This window comes from Chanos chanos, chromosome 14, assembly GCF_902362185.1.
Source record: "Chanos chanos chromosome 14, fChaCha1.1, whole genome shotgun sequence".
In the NCBI taxonomy this organism is placed as follows: domain Eukaryota; kingdom Metazoa; phylum Chordata; class Actinopteri; order Gonorynchiformes; family Chanidae; genus Chanos; species Chanos chanos.
The window spans coordinates 1,531,997-1,545,458 of record NC_044508.1 but is presented as its reverse complement, the minus strand read 5'-3'; the positions used below and the strand labels follow the sequence as shown (position 1 = coordinate 1,545,458).

The 13,462-nt window shown below is 46.5% G+C and overlaps 1 protein-coding gene across 4 annotated transcripts in view; it reads right to left on the bottom strand.

The window, feature by feature from the left end:
* fbrsl1 (fibrosin-like 1) overlaps nt 1-13,462 on the bottom strand; it is a 247,612-nt gene that overhangs the window by 14,479 nt on the left and 219,671 nt on the right. For all 4 annotated transcript variants that reach the window (XM_030792075.1, XM_030792073.1, XM_030792071.1 and 1 more), the window contains exon 7: nt 188-566. In XM_030792075.1, coding sequence (XP_030647935.1) covers nt 188-566 — 379 coding nt within the window. The remainder of the gene's footprint in view (nt 1-187; nt 567-13,462) is intronic.

The following is a 13,462-nucleotide window of genomic DNA, read 5'->3' as shown; positions in this document are numbered from 1 at the left end:
ATAAGACACTGGACACAGTTTGTTCAGTTTCAAGCTTTAATGTTATTAACATTTCATTCGACTGTTGCCGTTTCTTTCACCAAGTAAGAAATGACTGTGATGAGTGTGGATTCTCATAGACACGACCCTTTTTATCCCTTTATTAAACGTCTAACAGATCAATCACATCCATGGTACTGTCTCCCACCTTATGTCCTGAAGGCTGCTGTACTGAAGGGGATGGTGCACTTGGTGACCAATCAGAGATCGGGCGTGGTGCTGAGGAGGCAGGACCCGATGATCCTGCTGATGCGGTTGGCTCCTGAGGAGAGGCGGGGTTGGGATGGGAGGCACGGTCTCCTTCTTGATGGTCAGAGGAGGAGGAGGAGATGGAGAACGTCGCAGCCGTGGAAGAGGGGCGGCGGCTGCAGCAGGAGCGGGGGAGCCGGTTGGTGGAGAGGCAGGGGTGGGGCTGGAAAGGGGCGGGGCAAAGCACACGTCGTGATTCTGCTCCTGGCTTCGCTGTAATCCCGAGACTTGCGCTGCACTGCAGGTCTTGGTCTCGCGATTCTCATTCGAGCTCACACCTGGAAGCAAAAACAAAACAAACCACTTTGACTTTTGAACAGCACATATAAAAACCTCACTTTGAGTCTGTGTCGGTTTGGCAATGATAAATGTGCCAAAGGAGACGGGGAGGCTGCTTGTCTAATACAAACACGAGCAAACACAGAGCGCCAGACAGAGAGAGAGAGAGAGATAGAGAGAGAGATAGAGAGAGAGAGAGAGACTGACAGGAAGAGCTGTGTGTGTGTGTGTGTGTATTCAGTTTCCCTCTGTATCAACTGCCTCCTCTTCCTTCCCCTTCTTTTTTATCCTTTTCATTTCTCTCCCTGGGTTTTATGAAGGGTTTAATCAGGTCATTTTCATGCTTGACTATAATCAGATGATCCGATTTCTGTGAGCGATCCAGTCAATCTGAATAAATCAACGCTAATTAAAGTTAAATGCTGCTCCTATTCGGGGCTTTGCTCAGCACACAATCTGCCACTAAATAATTATGTTTCAATTGTGCTGTGAGAAGAGATCACGGCCCCCTTTTATCGGCGCCTTTCGCTGCTCTCTCCCCTTTTCCGGATCTTTCCTGGGAATTCAGACGCGCTGCAGATGAGCATTTTGAACTGAATTCATGCTCTGCTTCTGTGTCACCCTATTGGCTTTCAGTTCGACCAACTCACAGAGACCTTACACTTTTCTGGCCCTCTGAACACATGAATAGAGAGAAAACCGACAAAGAGAGAGAACTGAGACAAGGAGGGTGTGAAAGATACACAATACTTCTATAAAGGGTTGAGAGTCTTTATCAAAACAGAACACACACACACACACACACATGTAGGCTGGATCATATGATGGTGCCCCAAACACATTTAAGTAATATGAGATGTATTAAATCCAGCAGACAAGGCAAACATAAAATGAACAAGATGAAACGTTGATATCGAGAAAAAATGCTGATATAGTGGGGAAAAAAAAACTATTTCAAATCACAGCTGTCATAAACAGAAAAGAATGAATGAGAGAGAGAGAGACTGAGAGAGGGAGAGAGAGAAAGAGGGAGAGAGAGAGACAGAGAGAAAGAGAGAGAGAGGGAGAGAGAGAGAGAGGAGGGGAGAGAGAGAGAGAGACAGAGAGAAAGAGAGAGAGAGAGACTGAGAGAGGGAGAGAGAGGAGGAGAGAGAGAGAGAGGAGACAAAGAAGGCAATAGAGATATGAGCGCGAGAGTGTGAGAGATTTGCCTCGTTCAGAACGCTCTAATTAGCACACTTAGTGTAACCTGAATTCCAGACAGCTTACCACAACCTCAATTAACATCTCCTCTTCAAAGAGCCTCAAACGATAACACCCCCCCCCAAACACACACACACACATCACACACAAAGTCGGCAGCAGACCTTTTAATGGAATACCCGGGGTTTATTAAATTCTGCTTAAGCGTTTGCGAATTCAAGAAGTCTAACACCAATAATTGGGTGATAAAAAGGCACGCTGTCATTCTGAATCACCCCCCCCCGCCCTCATCCCTCCCCCCTGTTATTCACAGAATGACTGGAACAAGGCGGGGGGGCACAGAAACTTTAAACTGCCTGCGCTCTGAAAAGGTCTCAACAAACAGAATTGCAGTTCTGTGTGTGTGTGTGTGTGTGTGTGTTTTGTGCATAAATGAGGAGAGTGGGACAATCTTAGGGCAAAATTTTCTGCCGTTGCCTTGGAAACTTAAGGAAACCTAATGGCGTGATCTATTGCAAACTCTTGGTTTGTCTTGCCAGGGGGGTAGTTTTGGAGATTTAGATTTAGGAAGAAGGTTGGCGGGGGGGGGGGGGGGGGTGGTTGGTGTGTGTGCTGGGCTGGGCTGTGTCACTGTATCCACCCTGGATGTGTTTGTGTGTGTACTCTTAATGATGACTGTAAGTGGATGTAATGGAGACTTAGGGCTTCAAGCTCGTTAAAATCATCCAGGGGACACGGGGGTGTCCAGACATGGGCCCCAACAGCGAGAGGAAGACTAATCACCTCTGGAGGACATGCAATCCCTTCCCCAATTATCACTCGCACAGACAGCGCCAACGAGCACACCGTCGGAACAGAACCGGAGCCCTGGTCTGGATGCTGCATATTTGTGCCAAGATGCCTGTTACGCTGAAACGTCCGTCTGCGCGGAGAGGGACACGCCAGAGCTAAGCCTCCTCTTGACTGACATTTACGCCTATTAATGAATAAATATGTTACACTGTCGTCCTAAACTCTCACCGCTGGATCCCTGTGGCTGCTTTATTGTAACCATAACCCTGCAATTTGTCAACCATGTGTGACTACTTTCACCCACGCTGAAAATAAACATGGTCAAAACCAGAAAAACAAACAAACAAACAAAAACCAAAAAAAGGTCAATCCTATTTCTGATGGCCGTGCTGTCTCTGAGGACCAGAGATCTGTAAAGGAAGATGGGTCTGTCTTTCAGACCGGGGAACGTGCGTCTGAATGAACGCGTTCGGACTTGTTCTGAACGCTCCATCTGGAACCTCGGACACATTTCGCCGGCGTGATCCTGACAGGAGGAGAGCCAGCTGATACACCCTTGTGGCTACGAGCTTTTCTCTGACACAGATTCTGGAGTAAACTCATTGCCAGAGATGACAGTTGCTGTTAGAGCAGAGAAAGGCAACACGGTCAGTGCTGCTAGCATTAGCGACAGCGCCCGCAAAACCTCGTTCTCATACACAACGCACCTTGGGTTCTCCAAGACGTATGTGAGACCACACACAACACGGGACAGAACATAAAAGTGGTCAATGCATAACAAACTATAGATTAAAGCATTGTTTTTTTAATTTTATAGGGTTTTGAGGTCACCACTGACAAAAGAATACAAACTATATTCATAGTAGAGGACAAACGGGCCAAGAAAATGCAAAAGAAATAAGAGGTGTAATTATTGACTCGGTACAACACTGAGATGGGCTTTTACTGAAAGCCTGTGCAAATCCTCAAGGTCAAAGGTCATCATCTGAGAGGCAAATCCCCGGAGGGATGTCCACATTATTTGCTGTTAAGAAGACAACACTTCAGCTGAGCATTAATCCTGTCTATCACCAGTCATTCTTAAGACCCGCCTCCTCAAGGGGATTCGTCCAATCACACGAGAGTCACAGGGGAACGAAGCGTTAGATGGAAAAATACCGAGCACGTAGGGGGATCGAGTTCTGTTTCCATGGAGATGACCGTCCATGACCCCTGCGGCGTCCTACAGCTGTCCCACTCCCCTATCCTTGACCTCTGACCCTGTTTAAAGCGTGTTGGGAACATCTGGAGGACTGTGGGTCTCCTCCTGCACGGTGGGGCGATGAAAGAACCAACAGATGGCTTCTGTCCTCCGCTACTGACCGTGACTCTGCTCCCTCTCCTCTCCCTCACACAGGGGAAGGGAGGTCACTTCTCCACTAAAAGAAAGGAGGACAGTCCATTTGTCTTTTGGAGGAAGGTCCTGACCTGTGTGTGTGGTTAAACTGATCAGTTTCCCCTGGACAGGGGGAAGTTTCAAGTTTCAAGTTTGTCTGTTTCTCTCTACGTGAACTCCAGGCTTTCACATTTACCAGAGCTCCCTCACAGAGGCCTGATCAAACTGTACAAAGCAACTATGCCAACATCATTATTTGACTACTCTATTAACAGACCCAGCCTGGTAGGACTTCTCTGCGTACTTCCAGCGAAATACAGCCCGTGGCATCATAGAGAAAAAAAAAAGGTGCTAAGATCTGCTATTTGTTTATATGTGCACACACGAAAACCTCCCTTTTTTTGTTCAACGAAGTTCCTAACCGCCTCCACTACCTCATGCAAATGGGAGATGTTTGATTTACCAGCCCTGGGCTGCCAGGGCGCCTGTGATAAAAGACTGAAAGAGAAAAAAACCCAGTAGGAATGCAAATGTGGCTTTAAGATTAGACGGCAGGGTATGCAAATTCTCTCCAAATGACCAGAGGGCTACGGCTGCTGCCTACCACAGTAAGAGAGCAAGAGAGAGGGAGGGAGAGACAGAACACTCTCATTTACTAGGCAAACGCGGTGGTTCGTTCGCATCAGTGCTCCGCCAAAACATAAACAGAAGCTCACGGACGGAAAGAAAGAAAGAGAGAAAGAAAGAAAGAGGGAAAGAAAGAAGGCGGGGGCAGAGGAAAAGAAAAACAAAACTCAAACGTACAAATTCATCTTTTAAAGGATTCACAGCGGAGCGTCCTCTGGCCAAACGCAGCGCCCACCTTCATCTGAAATTCAGCCTGGCCAATTGCTCTCCGCTCGCTCCTCAAATTTGCAAGGTTATGCATATTTGTGTCTGCCAGCAGCAGTTAATGCAAAACAGCACAATCACAACACAGCAACGTTCAAAAAAAAAAAAAAACCCAAAGAAAAAAAGGCTAAAACGGATCTTAGACAACGAGCGACTTCAGATCCGCAAGCCACGAGGGTCCCACTGACACGCGGCCCAGTGTTCAGTGACAGACTGCACAGTGCTCTTATGTCAAACTGGGTCCTTTTTTCTGGTCTTCAAACTAATATCTGGACCATGAACAATGAGACCTAGAAGCTGGCAGTGCAGAGTGAGACAGGAAAGCGTAGCGTGTGAATGTGAAAGGCGGTTTAAGGGGGGGGGGGAATAAAGGCCTTGATGCAGTAAAACAGGCTGGTGTCTGGGAGGGCAGAGAGGGAGAGAGAGAGAGACCCTGGGCATCGTTAAGGTGGACAAAGAAAAGCAGCACCTCGACTTTTACCAAGAACATGACCAACGGGAAGCACCCAGCAAGTCTAGAACATGGAAAACATCTAGAAGCGGGACGGAGAGAAGCGGCCAGGAGAAGGGGGACAGCTGGAACGTGACGACGAGCTGTTTTCCACGGCGGCTGACAAACGTCTGCCCATGGATGACAGGATGAGAGGACTGTTCATGTGTCTGCTCATTTCCTGTCAGAACAGACACGTGAATCCAGAGCAGCCAATAGCAGAGCTGCACGCCATGAACCCCTCCCAACCCTCCACCCCAAACCCCCGCCCACGCTGGGACGTCTCTAAAACAGCCACCATATGGCACTGCCCGCATATGCCAACCACCAGCCTGGCACACATGTGTGTGTATGTGTGTGTGTATGTGTATGTGTGTGTGTGTGTGTGTGTGTGTGTATGGAAAGCTGTTACAGATTGAACACTGGCGGAGTTAAATTTGAGAAGAACACCTGCTGACGATGCACATTTCAGCTCTGTCAGACCTGGCACTGAGAGAAAACACTGTGAGGATGTTTGTTCAGAGAGACAACACATCTCCGGGCTGGAAAAGCCACGCTGAACTCCACTGAAACCTTTTCTTTTCTTCTGGGATACTTCTGCTGCACAGTGTACTACAGCCCTGATAATAACCCTTGTTTGTGAGTCAGTGCTGAGTTGGAAGCCATGCTGTTCTCAGGGTATATTAACATAGTTCTTACATGAAGGAAAAGGCAGAAGGTAACACTGGTCTGAGGGAAACTTCAATGTCATTAAGAGACACCAGTGTTTCCAGCCTAAGAGAATGTGGACATCTCGTCCTACACTCTAAACCAGTCAACAGGTCTGCCTGTCCCTCTGTCCTGTAACTGGAGTCCCTCTCTCTCTCTCTCTCTCTCTCTCTCTCTCTCTCTTCCTCTCTCCCGCTCTACTCTTTTACGCTGAGTGTTGCAGATCTTGACTGCAGGAAAAGCTTAATGTCAGAATCCAACAGAGATTTAGTGTGTCAGCACGACCATCACGACCTGCCATTTATCCCGGAATGTAACCCTTGACCTTTTTATGGCCCAGGTTGACCCCGGACAGACACAGGATCCCTGTAGGCTGTAGGAGGTGTGAGTGTGAACGTGGGTGGGGGAGGCATAGCGTGTAAAAGGAGAAGAAGGAGAAGAAGAGGAGGCGGTGGGGGAGAGAAGAGGAGGTGCAGCGCGGCACAGAAACAGCTCATCATTCTGTTAATTAGCGCCGATCACTTGCCAAGCCCCTCGCAGGCGGACACGCAGGGCTGGGAGGCAGCTGTCTGGATTGATTAGAGGAGAGAATGAGGCACCGCAATTATCTAGATGACTGGAGACAGCCACTGCCACGTCTAATAAAGCCCCCAATGGCTCCTGTTTACCATCACGCTGAAGCAGTTGCATTCGAACACAGACTACCCCCCCCCCCCCCCAAAAAAATCCCCCTCAAAAAAAACCAATCAAGCAAGCAAAAAAAAAACCCTTTCTGAATGGCCCTACAGGGAGTTGAGATGCTCAATACATCCCTGTAATACTGCACCACTGTCCAGCTTTTATAACAACCCCTATAGTACTCTAACGAAAACCGAACAATTCCCCTTTGTCACGCTGCAGGAGACCACCCTGAGCCGAGAGGAGGCCAGCTCCTCTCCCTAACGCTCACAATCTACCGAGGAGGAGGAGAAGGCCAAAAAAAAAAAACCCAAAAAGAAAAAACTAAAATAAAAAACCAAAACAAAACAGGAAAAATAAAATGGATGAAAAGAGGGAAAAATAAAATGTCAGAGCGACGAGAAGCTGAAAGAATTTTTTTTTTTTCCCAGGAGAATGTAAACACTGAAACTCAAACATGCTACATCAGGTAAGTACCCACATGTGGCTCTGTGTGACTGTTTAAGACACACGATCTCTTCTTTCACTAAGTCACTGATGGCTTTTCAGGGGAAAGTTACACATGACTGACAGTCAGTCAACAACCCAAAGTGGCATGGAACTGCCAGGAACAAAGCCCAAAGTTTTTTTTTTCTTTCTGTCTTTTTTGATGCTCTCTTTCATTACCTCTAACAGCTATCTCTCCTTGTCTAAACACACAAAGACAGGCTGACGGGATTTCACAATCCGTCACATGTTCTACGCTGTTTGGACATTCTCTGTCCGCAACGGAGCAGGAGCGTGAAGACACACACTGTACTTAATGTTGGTGGGATCAAGTTTCCACAAGTGGTTTCCAGAAAACTTTAGAGGTAGAGAAGTATCACATCTCATCAACTAGCCACACACACAGACACACGCACATACACACACACACAGACAGTTTGTTGATTCTAAAACACATCCTAAGTAAACAGAAGGAAGCAAAGAACATTCTTGTAGCCGTCCGTCCGCACACGAGCAAAATGTTTTCAGAGAAGCATTATGATGGGTGAGCCGAACACTGCTGACTGACAGATGTTTGCTTAGTCCCAGAAAAGGAGTCATAGCAGATTTAAAAAATAAAAAACAAAAACATAAAAAAAACCCCAAAAAAACATTTCAACCTACTCCACAGGGCAGGAGCACCATAGATGTTATTATTATAACAATAATTATTATTACTGTTATTATCATCACTTGAACTACCTTTCATATGTCTCTTTATCCCGGCATCAGACAACACCATGTTTTTGTCTTTCACAATGGTCACCATGTCAGCAAAGAGAGTCATAGGGCCATAAATTCTCGCCGTGTCTTGACCGGGAGACTGACGACATGCAACTATGACCCCGACCAATCATCGCATGCTGCCTTTCACGACCTTGCATGAGTTCATAGGTCGTCAGGGAGGACGACTGTCACTCATCCTACTGGACAACATCAAGGAACATGTTATAGGAGATGTCAGACTAGGCAGGAAGAGACAGAGAATTCGGACATGCTAAACTTTTCGTTGGGGTGTCGTAGGGTGCCCCAGCTGCCACATCACTGTTCCTACATTACGTCACACGAGGGGTAAAGACGCCCCTTTTCGTTTCCCACGTTCATATTCGGGCCCGACACTGGAAGTTTTCAACCACAACAAAATCACGTCCAAATCGGGCGGAAATCGTCTAGTCCGAACCCCGCATCACAGTCACACGTTCGTGGTCATTTCAATACCTGACTTTTTCATTTACTGGACTTAACATTTTTGATCCAAGGTGCTCTGTAGAGGTCTGGATTTGAGCAGTTCCCTCCCACCACTTCATACACTGAACCTGCAGCTGCAGTGCTTAAAACTCCCAACAGACTAACGCAGAGGCCGCGTCTCAGAGATGACCGACTCACTCCTCTGTCACCGTGGGTCTTTTCCCCTCACACACTTCAGCACGGAGACAGCGACAACAATCAACCACGGAGATCAATTAACAGCCTTATACAAATCAATGACTTCACAACCTACACAGCGTTAAGATGCCCGGGGGCAAGACTTGTGAATAGCTAATCAAGCTTTTACATCTGGATCCAACCCACAGAAAGGCCCTTTATGAAAGGCATGAGAGTCACGTCACGGACGGCCCGGTCTGCCAACGCTGGCTGATCACACTCACACACAGGGTTAGCAAACATTCTCACAGCTTTCATGCCTCTGATGGATTCTGCCTGAGAGAGGGAACGGTATAGAGGAGACACAGGGATGGATTAAAAGGGATGGAATAGGCTTTATATGAAGGAGGCAAGAGTCAAAGAAGGAGAGAGAGAGAGAGAGAGAGGAGTGTGAAGTAGAAGGAGGGTTATGAGAACACGTCCAGACACATGACCTCTTCCCTCACCCGCAGGAAGGTGGAGGGTCGCCTTCTGAAACAGAACTGTCTCCTCTCACTTCCTGTTACTGAACGACACTTTCCTCAAAACACACTCACTCACACACACACACACACACACACACACACACACACACACACAAAGTGTCCTGACTTCAACTCTGATAAATAAACCAGAACTGACAGGATAAGCGCTGTCCATCTGACCTCCTCATGTAGGTTCAGACAATAAGAACAAGCACACAGACCACAGACATGACAGCTACATGCACACAGGATACAGGAACAACAGGATCACAGAGTAACATTGAGAATTTGCATAAATAATGAGCATCAGCTCGGTGAATTGTAGATGCCCTGCAGCCGTGGGACAGACACTTTCATATTTGCAACAAACAGCTACCATGAAATTATTATGTAACATTCGTGGAAATACAATTCATTACTATCAGCTTTGGAAACAGAATTCTAATACTAATAGACTTTACCATTAGAGCTACACAAGCCTGGTCTATTACAAGCATGTATATGCAGGCCTTCAATAGCAGCAAGGCTGCCTAGCATGGAGAATGACTCAGACCCATGCAGGTGGACAGTACTCTGATATAGACAGTACTAAGGTATAGACAGTACTCTGGTATAGACAGTACTCTGATATAGACAGTACTCTGGTATAGACAGTACTCTGATATAGACAGTACTCTGATATAGACAGTACTCCGATATATACAGTACTCCGGTATAGACAGTACTCTGGTATAGACAGTACTCTGATATAGACAGTACTCTGGTATAGACAGTACTCTGGTATAGACAGTACTCTGATATAGACAGCACTCTGATATAGACAGTACTCTGGTATAGACAGTACTCTGATATAGACAGTACTCTGGTATAGACAGGATAGTACTCTGTATAGACAGTACTCTGATATAGATAGTACTCTGGTATAGACAGTACTCTGGTATAGACAGTACTCTGATATAGATAGTACTCTGGTATAAACAGTACTCTGATATAGACAGCACTCTGATATAGACAGTACTCTGGTATAGACAGTACTCTGGTATAGACAGTACTCTGATATAGATAGTACTCTGATATAGATAGTACTCTGGTATAAACAGTACTCTGATATAGATAGTACTCTGGTATAGACAGCACACACACCTGCACTTGGAACTGTTTCTGTACCCAAACATTCATATGCGCTGTATTCTGGCACCTAGAGGTTATTTTATTATTTTGGCGTTGTTATTTATTTCTGCGTATTACTGCTACTGAAGTGAGTGACTTTCTCCCCAGGGATCAGTAAAGTATTATCTTATCACATCTTATCTCATCTTCCCTTATCTCATTTTGTGGATCTAATCTTATTTCTAGTAGAGGGTGCGCTGAGGTTTCATGCTCACCAGTGATGATAACTGCGTAGCAATCACACAAACGTGAGCGCTTACGATGCGATGTTAAAAATATGTCCTTTTGACAAAGACGGCAATGGAGAAAAAGAGAAAGCTCACTCAAAAGGATGGATTTCCTGACTTTTGACTTCAATACAGAGGAGACGCCTTGCCTTTCTGCAGCTGATGCGACCGTGTACATGCGCCTGTCGCTGCTGAAAAGCGTCTTTACAGTCGCGCTGAAAGGAGGGACCCAGGTGGCGAGGGTGTGAGGAGACCGCCATCCTTTACACTCAGGGCGGGAACACACCTGCCACTGTTCCACAGGGCCGTGTAACTGGACAGGCTTTGCTTAATGGAGCTCCCTCTTCCACCGACAGCCTCTCCCCTGGCCTCTCCAACGCCCAATCAACACTAACCTGCACGCCAAAAACGACCCTGCTCTTAAAGAGTTCGACTCTGCTCATAAAACATCAGACAGAGTTTAAGTGGGGAGAACTACATGAAATGACATACTTTTAAAAGCATTATCTAGACCACAGGGTTTATTTTAAGACAGATGAAATGAAATAGGTAGAGGACTTAAGAGCATGAGTTCCACTGTAGTGTGCACGCTTTGCTGGCTGTGCATGTATATACCTCCTTTTCATAAACGGTTCCCTTTTAGCACACACACGCACACACACACTGTGCTGGCTGTGCACTTATATACCTTATTCCACACTTATCTCAATTACAGACTGCAGCCGCCCGTCTGTGAGCCCAGGAGCCAATGAGGGTCTTGTGGTCTGCAGAGCTCTGAAGCCTCCTCTCTCCCTCTCCGTCCACCCAAAGCAAACAGCACTCCACTCTGCCTTTTCGCTCCCCCCAGCCGTCCACAGTGCCGGTAAAATAACAGCCTCTCCAAGTCTGATCCCTCAGCTGAACGAGGCAGCGGAGTGGGAAGCTATTAAGGGGCCACGGTTGCTGAAGCAGCGTGACGACTACGCCACCCGCCAAAAACAACACCACGCCGACACATGACTGTCGGATTAATTGGAGACCACACAGAGAAGGCTACTTCTGTCTCTTTTTTTTTCCACTCATTTCCACCGCCAAAAGTGAGGCTCCACGTTCGACCAATATTAGCTCTGCCATCTTAATAAAACAGAGAGAAATTAATAGTATTAACCATGGAGTAAAATGTGGTTTCAAACACAAGGACTCTCTCAGAACTGTACAACGTGTTACTGTTTTTTTTTTAGCCATGTGTGACTACGCAAAGAAACTGCAGAAGCCTGAGGCCAAAGGAGCACCAACAGTATATCAAGCATTCTGTAACAGGACAGGAGTTAATTCAGTGTGTCTTTACAATAAAAAAAAACACAGGCATGTGTCCTCACCAGTGCTATCAGTGACTGCATTCACTAAGACTTGCCAATGACACTGGGTCTGCTGTTATAGCCAATAAACTAATCAATATAAAAACACTACTTTAAACAAACAGACCCCGAGAAATATCAAGAATGAAAGACAAACTCACAGAGCATTAGGGTTTTAATGTGGGCCGACTAAGAAGTTACCGGATGAAGGAAAAGGCTCCATTTTGCCGTTTCTATAAACGGTTCACACGTTGTTTTGTTAAATGTGAACTGTGAAGCACTGAGGTGCTTCAGCGATGTTCTTGGATATGAAATTCTAATCCATACTATCTTGGATCTGAGCTCGGCCAATCAATTCCCATCTTTATAGGGCAACCTGAACTGGTTCCCAACATGTCGAAACCATTACAACGGAGTTTGCAATATCCATCAAATGTCTGTAGTCTCTTCTCTGCCAGCGACTGAACTTCATCCAAACGGCCTGTCTGGCCACAGCCACCAGCCATCTGGCTCCACACAACAGCCCCCTCTACAAATATCGCTGGCTCCGCTTCCCCAACGCAAGCAACCAAACGCCAAAAAACAGACCAGGGATCTCCTTCAAACAGACGCAAGGAACCACTCTAGCATCTGCAACACATCTGAGCATCTGAGCCGGATTCATGGCGCTCCTGGTGAAGCCCTCGCTGGGTCTTTCACGTCCAAAGAAACATCAGCGGTTCCTCCGGACGTTTGCCTGATGGTTGTGACATCACCACCGGAAAGCTTGAGCTGGGAACCAGTCAGACGCTCCAAAGAAAACTGGCCGTTAGCTTTGGCTGTGCTGGGTAAAATTATCGAGCTGAAAGAGGATGGCCCTCAGTGAAAAGCTGGCCTCTGACTAACAAATCGACGTTTGAGCCGCAGGCTCTCCGATATCCTTAAAACAAACCGCTAGCTTCAGGTCGTGAGGCTAGTGTGAAACAGAACGAGGCCTGTGCTGTCTTTCCCTCAGAGATGACTGTGGCTTAGCACGTTAGCCCTGGGTTAGCATGTGGCTAGCAGTCCCTCCTAAAACAAGGGTGAATGATTTCGCTTTGAAGGGGTGTGGAAATTTAAAACCGCTCTTTCCAACTGACTGCTGAAAAAAACACCATTCTGATGATTGTGACACTCCCCCTTTTTAAACAGCATGTCTGTATCAATATTAAGGGCTTGGCTGGCGTGTAGCTTTAATTCAGTTAATGACTGAATATTTCATTACTGGAAAATCACCCAACCTTAATATTTGCACAGATGTAGACAAATTAAGCAAAGAGGAAGTAAGTCATACGTCAGGGGAGAGAGGGGAAGAAACGGGGTGAGTGCTGTCCTGCTTCACTGCTCAGCCTGACAAACGACACACACACACACACACACACACACACACACGAGAGACGTAAAAGGTGAAATGGATTAGGAATGTCAGGTTATCCATTCAACCTCTCAGTTCTTTCATCACAGTCAGAGTTCAAGCTTTTGTTTCCACGTCCTCACATCCAAACTGTCAACCAAGCACATTTCTTTCTGTAAAGCCGACCGAATCTGGATTTTCTTTCTATCTTTTTTTTTTTTTTTTTTTTTTTTTGAGG